Source organism: Etheostoma cragini, chromosome 10, assembly GCF_013103735.1.
Source record: "Etheostoma cragini isolate CJK2018 chromosome 10, CSU_Ecrag_1.0, whole genome shotgun sequence".
Taxonomy (NCBI): Eukaryota; Metazoa; Chordata; class Actinopteri; order Perciformes; family Percidae; genus Etheostoma; species Etheostoma cragini.
In genome coordinates, this window is record NC_048416.1 from 19,939,684 (window position 1) to 19,958,603 (window position 18,920).

An 18,920-nucleotide genomic window follows, 5' to 3' on the forward strand; every position below is an offset into this window, starting at 1 on the left:
ATGTCCAAATGTATTTCAAAGTTTAAAAGAAGAAATACTATCGTATTACTAAACTATACCAATTGTAGAGTTTAACTGTAAATTACAGTTTAGATGTGTTGAAAACGTTTTTTTGAGTGTGTGTGAATGTGTCCTGTATGTGTCAGTCCCATGTGGAAGAAAACTTACAGGACATACCAGAACATTGTATTTATTATTAGAACTATAATAGGAATAAATACAACATTGATACCATGTTTAGTAGCACAGTTCAGACAGGATTAATACTATCACAAAATAATTGTACTTTTTAAATTGGTACACACCTTTCAAAAACTATTTCACAGTACAGTATGTATCTTTATTGATCAGTCTTGTGTAGTATTTCAATTTCAAAAGCAAACGTTTTTACAAAAGAAGGCAAGAAGTGGCTTGTGATGCTTTATCATAAATGTATAATACTGCTCTATTCAACAAAAATATAGTAATAGTGTATTTGCATTCATTATCATTTATTAAGTCTTTTTTTTACTGTGTAAGTACAGTACAAGTCCTGCTTTCAGTGTTTGCATGATAGTTTTTTGCATTCTTACAATATACATGTTTGAAAAATATAATTCAAAACAAATTAGTACACATTGTCACACAAAACTGTGCACACAAAACCACAATCTAACCTGATACAACAATATTTCTAATCGCCTAGTAAAGTTTTAAGTCATAATTGGATTTGCATAGCCAGAAATGCTAACTATTGGGCAGAGTGTAATTTAGTTTGATTAATCTTGCTAATCATTACAAAATATCAGGACTTGAAACTCACTCTATGCACTTTTCCTGTGCTCAGCACTGTTTGTTTTGGGTGCAGGTGCCAGTAGCACGCTCAAGGTACATAGATACAATGGAAACACAAGAGTAACTATCTATTTCTTGGGGAATTTGTTTCACAGCAGAAGACATGGATATTTGAGAGAAAGATGAGAAGAGGGAAAATACACGTAAAAAGGAAAATAATGTTTCAAAAGAAATTTTATCTTGTACATTTTTCCTGCCTCATTGTCACGGGAGCATCCTGCTGGCAGTGATATCTTTGCCTTACGCTCCGACATCCAAGGAGAAGGTCACACTGCCCAGGTAGCGGTCAGTGGGTGAATCATTAATGATGCCCTTTCCATTCAGTTTGCATTGTACTTGGATGTGAGTGTCGTACTGCACTCCTGCAAAACGCACAGCCACCACCGGTGCAGAGTAGTTTACCTGAGACAGAAGAGACATGAGAGATAAAGACATGACAGGTGTTCATTTAGACTTAAATAAAATAGTCTATATGTTATCCACAAGAACGAAACTTTGACTCACATGTCTGAGCTTCCCATAGTACGGATAGTACTTCAAGTCAAAAAGGCTTTTAGGAAAGAATTGGATTTCTCCCAAAGCTTCTGGAGGTCCTTTCTGAAAGAGGATAAGTTATGTTATCTTGACATTATCAGATATGCTGCTTATTTCTGGAATAAAATTACAAGCAAAAGTACAATGATGATTACTATACCTTTACTCCACAGGTTACATTTATTGGTTTTCCCTGGCCAGGTAAGTAACCAAGAATCTATTTAAAAGTAAGAATAGTGAGTAGAAAGTCGCTCTCTTTTTTTAGTTATGGTTGTATAGTTTTAGTTTTATAGAAGTGTATATATATATATATATATATATATATATATATATACTTCTATATTTTAGTTTGACATGTCCTTTAACTTTGTAGGATAACTTTGTAGCATAAATTAAAATTTTGGTAACTTACAAATGTCAGTGTGTGGACAACCTCTCATTTTCCTAGGCATGCTATTGTTTTTTTTACTCAACAAGGACAATGTCTTTAGGCAACAATAATAAATAAAAAATCTGTGCAAAAGTGCAATTCTAACTTGTATAAAAGAAAATGCAATGACAAAAAATAATGCACAAAAGAAGTGATGAATCTACATCCTCTTCCTGAAATGGCCACAAGATGTCACTCACTGAGAAAACTGTGAGCTTCAACAGTCCGGTAACACACTGTGTTCCTGCTGTTTTATGTTCCCTCTTTTGTTTGTACTTTTTAAAGTATGCTGTTTTACAGGTTTTGGTGACTGAAGCCTGTCTTACCCGGTTCATTCGAAGGAGTATGCATGGCCTTCCCTGAGAATAGCCATAGTGGGGGTCCTGCAGCCCCGAACAGTCCCCTAACCAGGACCTCTTAAACTGACACGCTTTCCGCTCTGTGCTCTCCTCCAAGTCGTCCTGCATGAAGTATCTGTCCTGTGTGCAGCGAATATTCTTCTTCTCCTGTGGGCCATCGTTGTACGCTAAAAAATGGAGGGCAGGGAGAAAGAAGCAGACAGGGAAGGAGAATAAGAGAGGCCGGCATAAATAAACCCTTGCTACAGCAATGCTCTGCCAGACTCAGGCCTCTGATTAAGGAGGCTTGACAAAAGCAGGGTGAGAAGAAAAAAAAATGACTTGAATGGCTGCACTCTGCCCACAAAGAGGCTTCCCTTCCCAGCATGCTCTGCAAGGACCAAATGGAAAAAAGGGACAAAGGCAGCGAAGAGGAGGATTAACTCATTGCATGCCCGCTTAATTTTAAACAAACTCACAATCCCCTCTGACCCCTGCCCCCCCCATCCCAACCTCAAGTTTAACATCATCCTCCACAATAACTCCCAACTCACGTCTTAGATATTCATCCATAGACCTCGCGTACTTCTTCCAGGACTTGCGATCAGAAGCATTGAAGGCAATCTCATGGCCTTCTAAGTGTGGAGACATCGTCATACCTGCCAGTGGAGACCCAGAGACAGTCAACTGTGCTATGACTCAAATAGAAGCGACAGACTAAAGGACAGTCAAGTAGAAAGACAAATGGAAAATGACCGCCATGGATGCAGTGGAGTGTTTTGAGTTTAGGGTTATATTTACCTGGTGGCATCACTCTATCATTGAAGGTTGGATGGTAGGGACTAATAGACCACATGAGGCAAAACATACAGCCACCAAACATGGCTGCAAGAAACACATAGAGTGCAGTGTAGAAGAGAAGGATGAGGCCTGAAAAAGGAGTAAAAAAAAGGAGTGAACATTTCTGGTGCAGTATTTGCACAAAAGTGGTTACATAATAGATGACACATCTCTCAACAAATCATTTCTCTGATCCGAGTGGAGAAGAACAATGAACCATTAAGGATTTCCTTTTTGCTTGGACTATGTGGTCTGTCTGGACTCTAGTTACTGTCCCTGATTTGTTTACTCATACAAAAGGGCTGTCCCCCCCCTTCATGTCTGGACTTGCAAATAACTAATAATAGCTTACAGTTTTGCTATAACATCCACTGTACTGAGCTAATGTGAATACCCCATAACAAAGAAACCCCAAAGAACTATTATTGTTCTACAATTTTCAATTAACAGTTCATTAGCAACTTATTTAGCCAAACGTGCCCTAAATTAAATGGCTTTTGCTGTGCGGGCAATTTCACAGGGGACTAGCTGCAGCCAGCCTTACATCCTCGGTGCCACAAAGGCCTTTCTGTTTGAGCTCAGTGAGAATTCTCCCAGCTGTCCTTTCACTCAGGAACATAGTGAACCTCCGGTTGCCATCATAGTGAAGGTCTTTTGCAGGCATAGAGGCTCGGCCAGCTCCAAGGAACCCCAATCACCCCACTCTGGTATTGTGCCCCTGTTACACACTCGTCTCACAGGACACACAGCACAGACTTCAACTCAGGGCCTTTCTTCATCAGACACATGGGCCCCACTCCACCACAAGTGTGCACACACTGGTTTTGTAGCTGAAATAAGCTCTGAGCCCTGCCTGGGATCCAGGATTTCAGCTTATGCAAGTAACACACACTTTCCTCAGATAAAAGTAAAACACACTTTCCTTATATATTCTCTCTACACTCAGGTGGAGCATGTTTGCCATTGTGTACAGTGGACCTAAGGGAGGGGGCTCAACAGCGTCACATAGCAGCTACGCTGGAATACCAAGACGCTGCCCCATCATCATTGACTCAACAAATTTGTCCAGTCTCTCGCTGCTGCCAAATAAAGTTTGCCTGCGCCAAAGGCTCAATTTGGCAGTGAGCTCTATGGATAAAAAAAGACAAGATCATCTCTAAGTATTTAACTGCAACTGAGGGGCCATAAGCATGTTAAGTTCAGCGACGGGGTCGCCAAGGCTTTGGGAAAGAGACTGTGGAGAGCATGGTAAGATGTTGAGGAATGTGATTCCCGGCCAATGCGAGACCCGGGACAGTGAGCTCCCGCTGGGGATACGTCCCCAGGCAGTCTGTTTTTGTCGGGCCACTCTGAATTGTCCATGCACCTATGTAAACATTGAGCATTAGGACACACACACACACAATAGCAGCACAGTGAGCACAGTTCCTGGACTGGAGAGACATTTCTTACCCCCTAAACTATCCCTAAGTGCATCTTTTAAAGACATTCAAACACCATGTTTGCTCTTGTTTAAGACGATTTAAACTGTAAAGCATTCAACATTAGATCTGTAATTATTGGACACATGCAGTATAAAATAAAGTACTTTTTCATTCATCCAAATGTCCCCCCTCCCCCCATACACCAATAACATAGAAGTTGTCTTTATCGTTAACTCACTCCAGCTCTTCCCAGAGCGACCCATGAATTCCTTGGTCTCTGCATTCCACAGATATGTCTTAATGTCAACTATTTTCTGGTGGAGTGTCCTCTCGGGTAACGGCCTGCGCTTCCATCTCTCAAAGTTCAGGTCTTCCTGCTCTAGAGGCTGGTGCTCTGCCAACTCCTCTTGCTCTTCCTCCAACTCTTGGCCATGTTTGAGTATCACTTTGTGAGGCTGGTGGAAAGAAGAAGGAGAGAAAAAGCCCTCACCACACATATTCTCAAACTGCTAAGTTCTGCAGTTAACCTATTTTCTTTTCAAATCACTGCAGGAAAAAAATGGCATGCCTTCTAATCCGAGTATGACCGACGATATAAACTGCCAGAGAGTGCTCTGCATGTTAATGAACATCGCACTGATGGTCCTGTCCCCTGTTTCTGCAAATTATAAACCCGCTGGTGACCTCTCTGGCACTCATTGGGAGAGCTGACCTCCTCTGAGTGGACCCTCCTGCTTGGAGCAGCAGCTGCAGACAGCGGAGCTGGAGGGTCACTTTGACAGCCAGATGTTACTCACTGACTCTCAGCATCCAGAGGCCAGGACACACAGATCCCAGAACCACAGGATGCTTGAGAGTGTCACTGAAAAGTCAATTCATTTGTAAGAGTTTGGCTTTTAAAGGTATCTGCTGTTAATAATTTAAAATGCTGTTATGATTTGAGTTTTGTGCCAATAAAACCCACTTGATTTTTGAGTGAAAAACTCAACTCTGCTGTTTCTTAAAAACAAACCATGTGCTTGTGGAAGAGATTACTTAATTACTGCATCCGCTTCAGTGAATAAAGTGACAGTATATGTTTTCTATTTAACGTCAGCACTTACAAGACTTGGTGGATGATTTTTAAGGAGCGTCTCCTCAGCTCCTCCCTCTGTGGAACTGGGCTCCATATTCTTCACAGAAGAAAAAGGTACTTGTTAAACTAATCACATCTACCATGCAGTGACTTAAAGCGACACCTCTTTAGGCTGCAAACACAACAACATTATCAAAACTTTTCACAACAATGTCAAGCTACCTAAATAACTCAATCTGCAAACACACACAAGAAATAATTAGTATAGGCTAGTTGTAGCAAATCAAAATGATTCTGACATACCTGAAGTTTTCTTTGCAATAGAAACGCGTCTTAATATGTTGAAAGCCCTCTTGTACCCCAGAGGAAAAAATAATCTTAGTCAAAAAGTATTTGGGGATTTCATTAAAAAGTTGTAGGCATGCAAAGTGGACCGCGTGTGGAGAACCTCTCGCAACTAAGCGCGCATCATAGTGAATGAACGCTGGACAGAGAAAAACTGGGGGTGGGGTACAAAGTGCTTTTTTTTGTCCTAGAGACGTTTTGGCAGCGGCTTGGGCCAGAGCACTGCATTCAGTACACGCACACCATTAGCCATTGTCGGGCTAAGTCTGAAGCAAATCCTGAATACAATATTTATGGCTTATCCAAGACACGGTTGTCAATGCCTGTGGCTGCATAGGCCTACTGTATGTGCACAACGGACAATTACCGTGTTAAATAAATAAAATATATTATTATTATTATAGGACCGGTCATTGTTGACAGGGCCTATAATCAACTTGAACCATTTCACATAATAACATAATCATACATTAAATATAGTTCATTGTGTAGGCTATTGTCTCTTCACATTCATGCATACTGATCCAGTTGCCAACGCCAGCAGCTCCATAGACTCCTGCAGCAACTGCTTACCATAAGCTCCCCTCTGGAGAAGTTCGAGATGTCCTCATTCCTGATCCCATCTGCACGCCGGTCACGTAACGTTCTTTTACCCCGTGTAAAAAGTGAGAGAGGGGGGACTTTTTTCCTGCTTCTTTACATGAAAAGAGAAATTGCGTCATGGAAAAAAATCTGTTCTATGAGATTTGCGCGGTAAAAACGTGCACGTGTTCTTGTGCGCTTTTGTGTGTGCGTGTGTGTTTATGCGTGTGTGTGTATTTTACAGTGAAGGCCAATGATTCATCTCCTCACATAAGGACATTTGCAGAAAATCAAAAAATCCCCAGAACATTTAGATGGAAAAGCCTTTATGGGAAGCATGTATTGCATGCACAGGTCCATGCAGAGGAATGATCTAAAAAAGGTTTTGTCATTCAAAATGGTATTTATGGCTTCTTGCATGCAGCATTTATATTCCATGCATTGTCACTAGTGGGTAGGCTATGTACATTTGTGTAGGGCAAGCTGCATGGCCGGGTCAACCTGCTAGGGAGCAAGGCACAAATTAGTTGCTGCGGGCCCCTGAGGGTAATCTACCATGGCCAAAATATGTGGTAATTTGATTACACACAGTCAATAAGGATGCTCTTTGCTTCTTCAATAATCCAGCCTTATTTGGCGCAATTTGGGAAGTTCCAGTGTCTTGCTAAAGAGCACTGTTGCTGTGGGCCTATAGTATGTTTGCATACCTTAAACAGAGTGCTATCAAATCAGCAGCCCTTCAGTTAATCGCCATCATGTAGGCCTACAGCTAACAAAAGCAATCGGTAAACAAACTAGTCTACATTTGTTTCATTGAACATATTACAGACCTTCCTGTTATATAATTTGGACAGAGTTTATGCTTTTTAAGCAACATGACAGTGTAATTATGCAAAATATGTAGACTATTTTTTTCTTACATACTATTTATCAGCTAGTCTGTATTTTTAATTGACAAAATAAATATAATAAATCAAATTTGGATAAATAACGTTTTCTGTAAAGTTATTTTTCTCTACATAAAGTTCTAAATAACATTTCAAACACTTAACAGGGCCGGGAATAGGCTTAAAGTGTCCGATGGGAAACACTGAATCTTAATTTAGTTTTCAAGTTAGAGAAGGTTAAGAAGACAGAACTAAAAAAATATTATCTAGGCAACATATTTGAATCTAAATGTATAATTATGGTTTCATGATTATTTTACCTCTTTGGTTTTTGTGGTTACTGACACATACTGCATTTTCAGTTTCATATCTGACCATAGACTAGAGAAAATCCAGGTCAGATACTTAAGTTTTTTTTAGTATACTGTCTGCCTTCATAGCTTAGGCTACATAAAGTGAAATATAAGATAGGCTACTAAACAAAACATGGGGTCCTTTTTTATGTTGGACCAGATGGAATTGTGTACAAAAAAATGTCTTCAGGACTAGTCTTTGCTCAAACGTACCTCTCCCTGAATGTCTAAAATATTTATAGAAATAGAAAGCTTTTGAACGCAACGTCTATTTTTGACAGACGGTGGCGCTCGATGCTTGCCCTGAAAACTGTGTCAGCTCCAACTTTTACTTTCTCCATACCACGAGAATGAGCTCCAAATCTATGTAAGCCAAAGACACATACAGAGCAGTACAATCGACAGAACAGAGACAACAGTATTAAGAAAATTTCAAGTTAATTATCTTACGATTCAACATTTGTTCTTGAATTGGAAAGTAGGCTACATGACGGACATGGCGGTATACACGCTCACGTAGGCGTACTTCGAACTAATATGTTATGTACTGGTGGTTCACTTTGAAACAAGTGTAAGTAACGACTGAGTAGGGCTACTTCGTTTTTTGAGTAGCCATATGTGTGTGACATGCGCACACACAGCCAGCAGCAGCAGCAGCAGCGACCCACCACCGTCCTTACACCGACACACCGTGAGGACGGAGACCGGCAGACGAATCAACAGCCGCGGGGATGTAAATGAGACAGACTCGGGCTCGGCGGGACGGGGGGCTGTTGTCAGAGAATGCCACAGCAAGCGAGCACGCCGTCTGCGTTAGCTCACGGTTTTACAAAGTTAGCACGAAAATACATAGCGAATAACGTTGAGTCGTGACTATTGTTTAATTCTAAGCTAGTGGTTCGTCCGGGTGGACTGCGTACAGCCTCAAGCCAGCATGCCTCCTGCTCAGAGCCTTCAATCCAGCGGACTGTCCCTGTCTGAGACAAGCGTGGGTAGGTGTGTGCAAGGTCAATGGCGTTTCTGCAGCAGGTTTTATCAGTTAAATAATATACCGGTATTCGTTTGACCACACTAAATGCAGGGACTGTAATGAACGCTGAAAGCTTCTTGTAATGTTTTAACACCAAGGTAACATGTAGGCTATTAGTATGCCTATAATTGTTTTCGGTTTAAAACAGTAGCGGTATGTTTTTCTCTCTCTCACAAAAGCAGACAAAACACTCGTTGCATCATCAGAGCGTTTTTTCTTCTTCTAGTCCAGGCCGCAGCGCGTCACTGCAGGTGCGGCGACGATGACTGTGGGATGCTCGGCTGCTTCCATAAAAAAATAAAGGAATAAAATGGTGTGTTCGTGTAAGAGAAAATCTGTGAATATATTTACAAAATTTTAGAAGGCTACTGTCCATAAGAGGTCATTCTCAATAGTACTAGATTGTTGACACAGTAGGATCACGTAAGTGCTTTGACTTTTTATTCCTTGTTAAGCAGGTGGAGAAAGACAAGTCACTTATTACTGGACTGGAGAGGCAAAGAAATGTGGAATCATATTAAAATGGTTATGTCACAGAAAAATTTTAACTTTGTTGCATGGAGTAATCTTCAAATATCTACTTTGTAATATTATGTTAAACATAAGTAATCTTACCTCTTCCTGAGCAGTATTTACTGTAAGTCAAATAACAGTACCGGTGCTTAAATGTATACTTGTGGTACCCTGGTCTCAGGTAGAACTACAGTAATAAACAAATCTACCCATGATGTTGAGTTAGGGCCGGAGGACATTGATTAAATAAAATGTGTCATCAGTGTTTTTGCGTAAAACTATTGACAATCGGATAATATATAAAGTGGCAAATATTTGACCTTAAAGCTGGCATCGTATGATGTGATCTTTGCATCTACGGATGTTAAACAGCCATGTTGTTGCAATTAACTGTAATTTAGCATTTGAAACCAGGACATTAAAACAATCTACAGTACAGTATTACAGTGAACAAAATCCCAGAGGAACTGTAATTTCATCACAATATACAGTAATTGTTTTGTAATATAATTACCAGCTCTTCAAGATTGTATATATTTCTAGATAGTGAGACTACTAGAACATTAATCTCGACGGCTGTCATCGTGCCGGCACCCTAGTGAGAAAACTTGACAGAAATGTTTTCCCTGCTCAGTGTAGTGAGTTCTTATTCATCTCCAAGTTGGAGCATCATAATTCACTAGCAGTGAAATCTGTCTGTGGCTTGCCAACTCTGTGTTTCCAAAAATAGATAAAACATAACTTAGAAGGGACGTGGATGATGTATTAGTTTGACGATGTTGTGATGAGCTTTCTGAAAGAATAAATACATCGAGAGGTAGAAAAAAGAGATGGAATAGATCAGCTAGAAGCAGGTGGACATTTCTCTATCAGCCTAACCACTGCTGAAACAGATGCAATGGAGAAAATGGTTAACACTGCATCTAAAATAAAATGACTGGCCACTTCCTCCCGTCTTTCTCTTCAGTTTTGACTTCACCAAAAGGCCCTGAATATTGTTAGGGATGATTTTCAGCCAGCCGCTCTATAAATAAGTGCCCTCTGAAAGAAGTTTAGAGTGAGTTTAATAGAAGCACAATTCTTAAATTTGGCCTGAATGGGGTAAACCTTTGGCACTTTGTTTTTTAGTTTATGGTTGTCTTAGTTGATGATATACTGTATACTGTTATGAAGTTTGGTATTTTGGTTTATGAATTGTAAACCTCTCACAAATTGTCAGTTATTTCATTTTTTGCTTAATGTACATTTTGTTGTGTATTTGAATGTGCTCTTGTGTGATGGTTGTATTATTAGTTGTGCACTGTGAACTCACCAAGGAAACTTCACATCAATATTTGTTGTACTGCCAATGTAGTGAACTCGTTTGATTTCAGTACAGGATGAAATCTTTGCTTTACAAATGTACAGTATACAGTTACCTGAAGAGTTACTTGAAGAGGCTGTGTTGTTGTTATTATATGATCAACATCTCAAAGCTGTTAATTTAAGTTTTTGAATCATTAGAAAAAGCCACCTATATGTAAATTTAATGATGAAAAGAAATTTAAATGGCTGCAAATCATTGAATCAACTGATCATTTGGAGCATGTCGGGAAGTTTTCCCATTTAATCAAACCATCTGTTTAAAAAAAAATAAGCAACATATACTGTATGAATATGTCAAATTCAAGTTGGGTACTTTGTTTTATGTTTTTTAAATCGAGTCTACTTTAATTTATTGTCATATACATGAAACTCTAGTCCAGTCACACGTCTCATTAACTACTTCCTATTGCATCAATGCTTGTGGTGGAGTCTAGTTGCAGCCTGATCTTTTAATTTCACATCACTTTCCTGTTCATGTCACAGCAGTAATGTGCCCTCATTTGTCGTCTTTTAGGTTCCTTTAAGAGAAGGAAGAGGAAATCCATAATAGTGACAGTGTTGCTGCTCATCGTATCTGTGCTCATCCTCATCTTTGGCCTGGCAGCGACTACCAGGACGCAAAACATCACAGTGGGTGGCTACTACCCAGGAGTCATTGTGAGTGCACATTCACACCTGCATGCAACAGCAACAGGCCTGTCCCCTGTCAGAGTTCATAATGAAAGAAGTGTCAGTGAAGTGAGAGTGTTTTAAGCCGGCTCTTCCCGCTCCTGATGAGCCTAATTACTGAAGGGTTTCTGAGGGTTGAATTTTCCACACATTCATTATTCAGCATCAGTGTCATTATGGGCTGAGTGAGGCCAAGTATCTCAGTCCATAAATGTGTTTTGTTCTGCTGAAAGTGAAGAGCGACCATGAAAGCAGCCCCTGTGCGTCAGCTACACTTCCAAAGAAGCTTCTTCTAATTTTGACCTCAAATTCATCAGATTCATGTAATGTACAGAGATTGTGAATAGTTCATAGCACTGTAAACATGGTAAATTGCTTCACCAGGGTGTGACAGAAACACCTAACGCTTGATTTATCTCACTGCAGTGTGAAATCAAAGCTTTATGGTCAAATTAGATAAATACCCTAACAGCTATTTTCTTTTTTTCCAGCTGGGCTTCGGCTCTTTTCTGGGAATCATTGGCGCTCATTTGATAGAGAACAAGAGGCAGATGGTAAGAGGATTTCTATTTCCTTTGTGCAATGAGATCACTTTCAGTGCTTGTCTTTACAGTCACAGAAAGTTATCATTAAACTGCGTTTGGGGCGGCCTGTAGCTCACTCAGTAAGATCGTTCGCCCCATGTTGCCTGAGTTCTCCAGTGGCCTGGGTTTGAGTCTGACCTTCGGCCCTTTGCTGCGTGTCATCCCCCATCTCTTTCCCCCTTTCATGTCTTTCCAATATAATAAAGGGAAAAGACCCAAAAAATAATCCTTAAAAAAAAACTGTGTTTCATTCCCAGTTAATTCACAAAAGCCTACATGCCAGGTTATGTTGTCAATGTGACAATAAACATAGCAGACGTGACCCAGACTGTGAGTCCCACTGGGTCTTAAACGTCCGGGCTTCCAGTGAGATGCAGCCAGAAATAGAAATAGGGTGTAAGTGGAGGAGGGCAGATGTCCAAACTGGAATGTGGGGAAGCAAAGATGGAAGATGAAGGGAGCAGGTGGAAGGTGCCAGGCGGGGACTGTCAGGGCTGAAATGAAGAATGAGTTTGAACTGTGACAGCTTTCCACATAAAGCAGCAAAGTTTGGATGCCATCTGGTCCCACAACTGATCGAGTTACACCACGCTATTCCTGATATGTTGTTTCCCATAACATTTCATTACATACAATAAAATGTGTTGATATAATTCATGATTTGGGGGTATTAGAAGCACACATGACTTTTGTATTGTTACATTTTCAGTAGATCTGAAATGATTAGTTGGCCTACAGAAAATGAATTGAATATTTGACTAATTAATTAAACACTTATATTTTAACCACAAATGCCGACAATTCACTGCTTTAAGCCACTAAAGTGTGAAAACTGACAGGGTTGTCTTTGTCTTTTATGATAGTATATTGTATAAAGACATGCTTGCTAGGTAACTCCGGCCTTTGTCCTGACATAGATACTGGCGTTCCAACTGGAGTTGTTCACGGGGCGCCGGACTGGCTGCCCACTGCTCCCAATTAGTTAGGATGGGTTAAAGGCAGAGGATACATTCCTTGTATGTGTAAATGTACTTGGCAAAAGAATTTGTAATATATTGTATATTTGGATTTTGGACTGTTGCTCAGGGAAAACATTCTCTGGGAAAGTTTTGGTAAACATTCACACTATAATCAGGCATTTGTAATTGACTAACTGAGAGAATAATCAGCATATGAATACAAAAAAAATGTGTTTTCAGTGAGTTAAGAAAAATAGCTTCCTATATTTTTATACTTGAAAATAGGAGAAATTAAAAGAATCTTTATTGATAGAAAACAAACAATCAACAAATTCTCCTGTTAGCAGACATCAGCAGCAAACTGTGCACCTTTTTATATTACAGTTTAAAATAAAGACTTATGAGGAAAGGATAAAAAAATACAAATATCGATTTAAAATGATTTTATTGATATTAAAATGGTGCAATGAAAATCAAAATGTACATAGATGAAGAAGCACTTCTGATACACGTAGGTATGAATCCACTCCATGCAGTTAACTCCATTACTGAATGCCACACAAAACCTACATTTGTTTTATTCCACATTTGCCAGATTATCCCCGAAAAACATCTTGAAGTTTAAAGCCCTCAAAAACTTGGTTCCAAGTTAAAGTTTGGAAAACATCTTAAGGTATTATTAAGAGTTTAACACTCAATGCCTGCTTCATTAGGACTGTTGTTTTTGATTAACAGTGGCATGCAGCATAAGCACAACCCACAACTCAGACTTTGATTCAAATGTTGCTCCTGAGTCCCTCATCGATGAGACTTCACATTTTTCCAGCTAAGCCCTGTCCACTTCAAACCAGGGAGAGGAGTACACGAGAGCAAAACCCAAACACAGAAATTACTTCATTCAAAATGACTCAAACTGTTGTTAGTTTTGCAGAAAATAATGTTGATGGAGGGCCAAGTCCTTTAGAGTAAAAAACTAAAACTAAGAATGACCAGCCCGACAACTATCAACACATTTGCCAAATCATAAGCACAGTGTCGAAAATCCTGTGGTTTCTCAATCAAATGCCTACAGATGTATTCATGTTAGTGTTGTAGAAAGCTTGGGGCAGGCATATATGCCTGTTACCTCTAGCTGTTGGATCAGTTTTGTCACTTGCACTGCCTCCTTCCTGTGAGCTCGGCTGGCTGCAGACAGGGTGGGGTGATGTGTAATTGAATACATGCTGCTGTCTTTCATTAAGGAGTGAAAGGAGGAGAGTTAGGGGAGTGTGGAGGGGATTAAGGGTTGCAGTGCCTGTAAAGAGCTGGGAACTGTGCCAGCCACAAGCACCACTGGAGCTGGGTGACAACCGCAGCGCTCTGTTACTGTCTTTTACCCGGCCCACACAGCCCTCTCCACCCTGGTCCCATTCAAAGGTATTCCGATTTAGAGAGAAGCACGTGTGCTGGATCATACAGATTATTGTTGAAAAAGTAACCCATACAAAGATGGTGAGAGGAAGCAATTCAAATTATGCTTAAATTGAGATTATAGTCTCAAAAGCGCGATGAAGAGTGATGCAGATGATGTTTTCTTTCACAGTTAGTGGCATCTATTGTCTTCATCAGTTTCGGAGTGGTGGCTGCCTTCTGCTGTGCTATTGTTGATGGAGTGTTTGCTTCCAGGCACATTGTAAGTATCACTGAAGCTTCTACTTATATAACCAAACTGATAAATTATAAATATGGATAACACTTATGCCCTGACTTATAACAAGCTGATTAATCAATGCCATCCCCATTAAAGCTTAATATATTCTGTCTGCATGAGACAGTAACATTTCTGACTTTCTGGAAGGGCATTGCTCAAGTATGGTCGGCAGTTTCAGCTGCTGCACCCTTCTCAGCAAGACAAATGTATTTTGTAGTAGGAGATTATTCTCCATGATGCAAAGTACTTAAAACAAAACACAACCACTAATGCAGTTGTTAGTTTTTTTTCCTTACTGTTGGATGAAAGTCAACTAGTAATATGATGCAGTGACAGACTGAAGACATGATGTGATGCTGTCAGATGGTTATCCATTCTCATTTTTGTGACTCTTACATTGATCATGTTATATTGAACATTTTTGTTGTTCTTAATTTTACCTCTCTAACTAAATCACATTTTTGGTGCCAAAGTTTACAATCCTTTCTTGCTTTGCCTCAACTATGCATACATCAACTGTAGGGCTGCACAATTAAGTGCATAATAAACACATCATACTTTTTAAAAACTAAAAGGGCAGTGTTCTGCTTCACCCAGTTAATATTCCAGCCTTGCTTACCAGCTTTCTAAACGGTTTTCATTGAAGAACTAGATTTCACTCACAATTAACAATTCAGTCATTAATCATGCCGCACTAATCAAGTATGAGTTCTTGTCTGTTTTTGTTTCTTCTAATTCAGTGTGGGTCTGTCAGTAGACTAGGGATGAATTGTGCACTTAAATGTGTTAAAATGTTATCACTTGTACGGCAGGACCTCAGGCCTCTGTATGCTGGCCGCTGTGAGTATCACTCCAGTGAGACTGAACGTGATGTAAGAAACACATAATTAACTTTCTGTTTACAGAAATACAATGAATTCATGCTCAGTGTATGTGTCAGTGTTAGCCTTGCACTTGTATAGGGACATTGTTAAGAGCCACAAGTCGACCAAAAGTGAAAGGACTAATAATTTAAAATGAATTTTGTCCTTCAGGTGCCCTGTCAGATATCATCGCGCACATGTAACCTGCGTGTGAAGGGCAACACCTGTTACTGCTGCGACCTCTATAACTGCGGGAAGTGAGTATGCCGACAAACCTCTGAATCAGTAGCTACTTACTTTGCTGCGTCGCTTTGATTGTTTGGATATTTTTATGTGTAGCGTTGTGCTATTTTATGTGGGAGATTTTTTTGCACTGCAACGTTGATTGTATTAGAACAAGAATGTTTTTCTTTTAACCTTTGTTGCAGAGAACATCCTCTTATGGGACTTCAGAATAAAGATGTTTTGAAAAAGTTTAGGAAATCATCCATGATTTGGAAGTAGGTTCTTTTTTTTTTCTAGAACCATATCGGCCATTAATGATCAACTCATGTGTTTTTTTAGTGTGCCAAATCCACATCATGTCCTTTTCGTGTTCGACCAAAAACCCATTCATATCCACTGTGTCTCAAGCTCTCATTGACTCAATAATATCTATGAATCAAAACATATTGTATGTTCATTGTGTCCTGAATACAAAAAAAGAAAAACTTCCGTTATGGACTTTTTGTGGCTTGACTGTATGCCGTCTTTCTCTCTGTTCCACCCACTGGGCTAGCCGTGTAGAGGTGATTGGAGGCTACCATGAATACACAGATGTGAAGAGCTGCGAAGACGTGGTTCACCTCTATCACCTGTTGTGGTCTGCTACAATCCTCAACATCGTGGCCCTCTTCCTGGGCATCATTGCTGCTGCGGTGCTGGGAGGCTTCAAAGACATGGTGGGTACATATATTTACCAGCAAAGAAGAGAAGACACCATCCGGCAACTGAGTGTATTCTGCTGAATGTGTTGAACTAATGTATGAGCTGATGTAACGGTTTTTGTTTTGTAAGTCTTGCTCAAGAAAGTGAGCAATATTCTTCCTGTCAGACTCCTTCAGCTGTCTCAGAGAGCACATCTGACCCGGAGACCATCACAGCTCCAGTCCCCCCACAGCCTCCTCCACCAACGACCACCACCCTCAACTCATATTACAACACTGCCCCCTGCCTGCCGCCTTACACTACCTACGACCTGCAGGTACACAGCCACTTTAAATGATCAAACAAAATTGTATATACAGTGATTTAGTCAGCAGTTATTCTGAAACCAAACTCTTGGACAGGTTATTCCTAAAAAAATCCTGTCTTCCCCGCAGGGCTCCTACATGTTCCCAGACTCCTCCGGCCTGTCGGATGACTCCCAGTCTGGAGCCAGCCACCTGTGGCCCACCATGATCCCTCCACGCTACTCTCCTCCTCACAACCATCCGGATGAGAAGCCCCCACCGTATAGCCCATAAGATGGCTTAGAGCAAAGAAGGCACCTGAACCATTACCGGGTGCTGATTGAGTGGTTTGAATGCACAATTCCTCTGGGCTTTTCCTCACAATCTTTGAGAACGGTGTTGAAAGAAAGGTTGCGAGGAAGACGATGGCCGCGGAGCACACTGCCTTTGAGTTCAGCCCAACACAATGAGTGTTTGTCTCCCTGAGCACCACTCACTCTCATGCCTACAGTGTGTGTATGTGTGTGTTTGTGTATACACATCAAGAGAGGGACAACCGTTTCAAAGCCAGGGCTGTTTACACATCTATCTGCCTTAATGCAAATGGGCTATCAGCGCTGCAGCCCTCGGCCACCTGGACTTAACCTGTACAAGGTCAAAAAACTCTCCTCCAGCTCCTGCTTCATGTTTCCTCCGGTTTAGTACACATTGTAAACGCTTCCTGCCTTGAGTTACACAGATGACAGATGGACTGATGAGCACAGCTATAACCCTCCTATGATATCAAACCCCAGTTACATGAAAGCTTTGGTGTCTTCCCTAGTTAGGAATCAGCTAGAAAATGAAAAACTAGTTGTAGGCCCAGGCAGTCGTATCTACACTTGTTAATTAGGCAAAGTTAGCAGTAATGGAGGTATTACATGCTCTTAATGTATGTATAGCAGTATTATGCACAGATGCTCTTTTAGCAAGCTAAGCCTAAGGTATACTATCAGATCATGGTATCTATTTATCAACTCATCAGTTAATGTTTAAAAATATCATGATCAGTTTGCAGAGCAATGACAAAATAAGCTATTCTGCAGTAGTTAAGGAAGGATGGTTAGTTACACCCAAAAATCCTATATATAGTGTTTTCACTGAAAGCTGCAAAGCAGGTAAGCATATTTCATCTCTCCTTGTAAGTAGTCGCAGTATCACATCTATGAGTTGAAATGTGTTGTCTTTGTCAGGAAGAAACCTTATTAAGCCCGAGTGTAAACAGTTGGTGCCGGATTCACTGACATGACATGGGAGATTGTGAAAAGACAAAGAACAACTGTTGAAGTGTTAAGAAGAGTTAACTTAGTTTGTGAGACGGGTTGCTGTCAACTTTAATCCCTGTTTTTTTTATAATTTAAACAACACACTCTTAGGGGCTGATCGTCAGTTCCTTTTATCATGCCATTAAAAAACGTTTTGTGTAATTTCAAATTGTGTGTCTATTTTAAGCCGAGCTAGCAGTGGGGTCAGATACCACTTTTTGGGTTAGGTTAGATAGGTTGCCATGAGACATTGACAGACATTCAGTGATCAGAGGATGGTCCCTACTGACTTCAGGGATTCAGACTTTTCCTCTTGTGCCACCATGAGGTTGACATTTTTGGTGTTTTGTCTTATCAACTGTTGGATGGATTGCTTTTAAATTTGTTGATCATGTCCTCCTCTAAAGATCAAACTGATAACTTTGGACATTACGTAACTTTCCAAATCAACACCATCAAGTCAAAACTTCGGTTTATAACCACATACGCGAAAAACTACACCTCAGCTTGACTTTTATTTTTAGTGCTAATTAGCAAATGTAAGCATGAAAACATGTTCAATTAAGATGGTAAACAGCATGTTATTGTGGGTATGTTTAGAGTTAGGTTAGGTTTCAGGCGCTTGACAGTGGCCTGCTGCTCCTAATAGGGGTTAGCAGTAGAATTTAACCCTTGTGTTGTCTTCCCGTCAGCATTGAAAATCAAAAATGTTGTTGATGCTTTTTATCAATGTTTTTAACTTTTTGTTTTTGTTCCTTTTTTCAACTTTTGACGGTGTTTTTCAATGTTTGTCACTTTTTTTTTACATTTACAACACTACGAAACACTATCTTATTCATTTTTAGTTTTACAGTTATTTTTGGAATTTATGGTCAATAAACGTCATTTATAGGAAATCGTACCTAATGTTTGAGTTAGAAAAGTAGAAATTATGTTGATAGATAATCAGACTGGAATATGTCAACTTTTACTCAATATTTCAAAGCCGCTTACATTTTTTTTTTCTTCCAAATGCTATAAAATTTAATAAGCCAACCCCAAATTATTAAAAGTAGAGATTTGTACTTGCCAAAGAGCGTTGTGTGAAATC

The 18,920-nt window shown here is 40.0% G+C and overlaps 2 protein-coding genes across 5 annotated transcripts; one reads left to right on the forward strand and one right to left on the reverse strand.

The window, feature by feature from the left end:
* Positions 1-318: 318 nt before the first annotated feature.
* On the reverse strand, positions 319-5,984 carry atp1b4 (ATPase Na+/K+ transporting subunit beta 4). The gene is made up of 9 exons (XM_034883620.1): positions 5,779-5,984; positions 5,504-5,572; positions 4,639-4,855; positions 2,938-3,066; positions 2,691-2,795; positions 2,125-2,324; positions 1,529-1,585; positions 1,339-1,431; positions 319-1,236 (listed from the first exon to the last, which is right to left on the reverse strand). The coding sequence occupies exons 2-9, from the start codon at positions 5,567-5,569 to the stop codon at positions 1,075-1,077; spliced, it is 1,029 nt and encodes a 342-aa protein (XP_034739511.1). The 5' UTR covers positions 5,570-5,572; positions 5,779-5,984; the 3' UTR covers positions 319-1,074.
* Positions 5,985-7,956: 1,972 nt separating this feature from the next.
* Positions 7,957-17,833, forward strand: tmem255a (transmembrane protein 255A). Of its 4 annotated transcripts, none has more exons than XM_034883615.1 (10): positions 7,957-8,634; positions 11,065-11,207; positions 11,711-11,773; positions 14,345-14,434; positions 15,265-15,324; positions 15,487-15,572; positions 15,744-15,815; positions 16,088-16,256; positions 16,409-16,558; positions 16,677-17,833. In XM_034883615.1, exons 1-10 carry the CDS (start codon positions 8,577-8,579, stop codon positions 16,818-16,820), a joined length of 1,035 nt encoding a protein of 344 aa, XP_034739506.1. In that variant the 5' UTR covers positions 7,957-8,576; the 3' UTR covers positions 16,821-17,833. The 4 variants fall into 4 exon arrangements, with proteins under 4 accessions (XP_034739506.1, XP_034739507.1, XP_034739508.1 ...); XM_034883616.1 differs by having other exon boundaries at positions 7,959-8,634; positions 16,094-16,256; XM_034883617.1 differs by lacking the exon at positions 15,744-15,815 and having other exon boundaries at positions 7,959-8,634.
* The last annotated feature ends 1,087 nt before the right edge of the window (positions 17,834-18,920 follow it).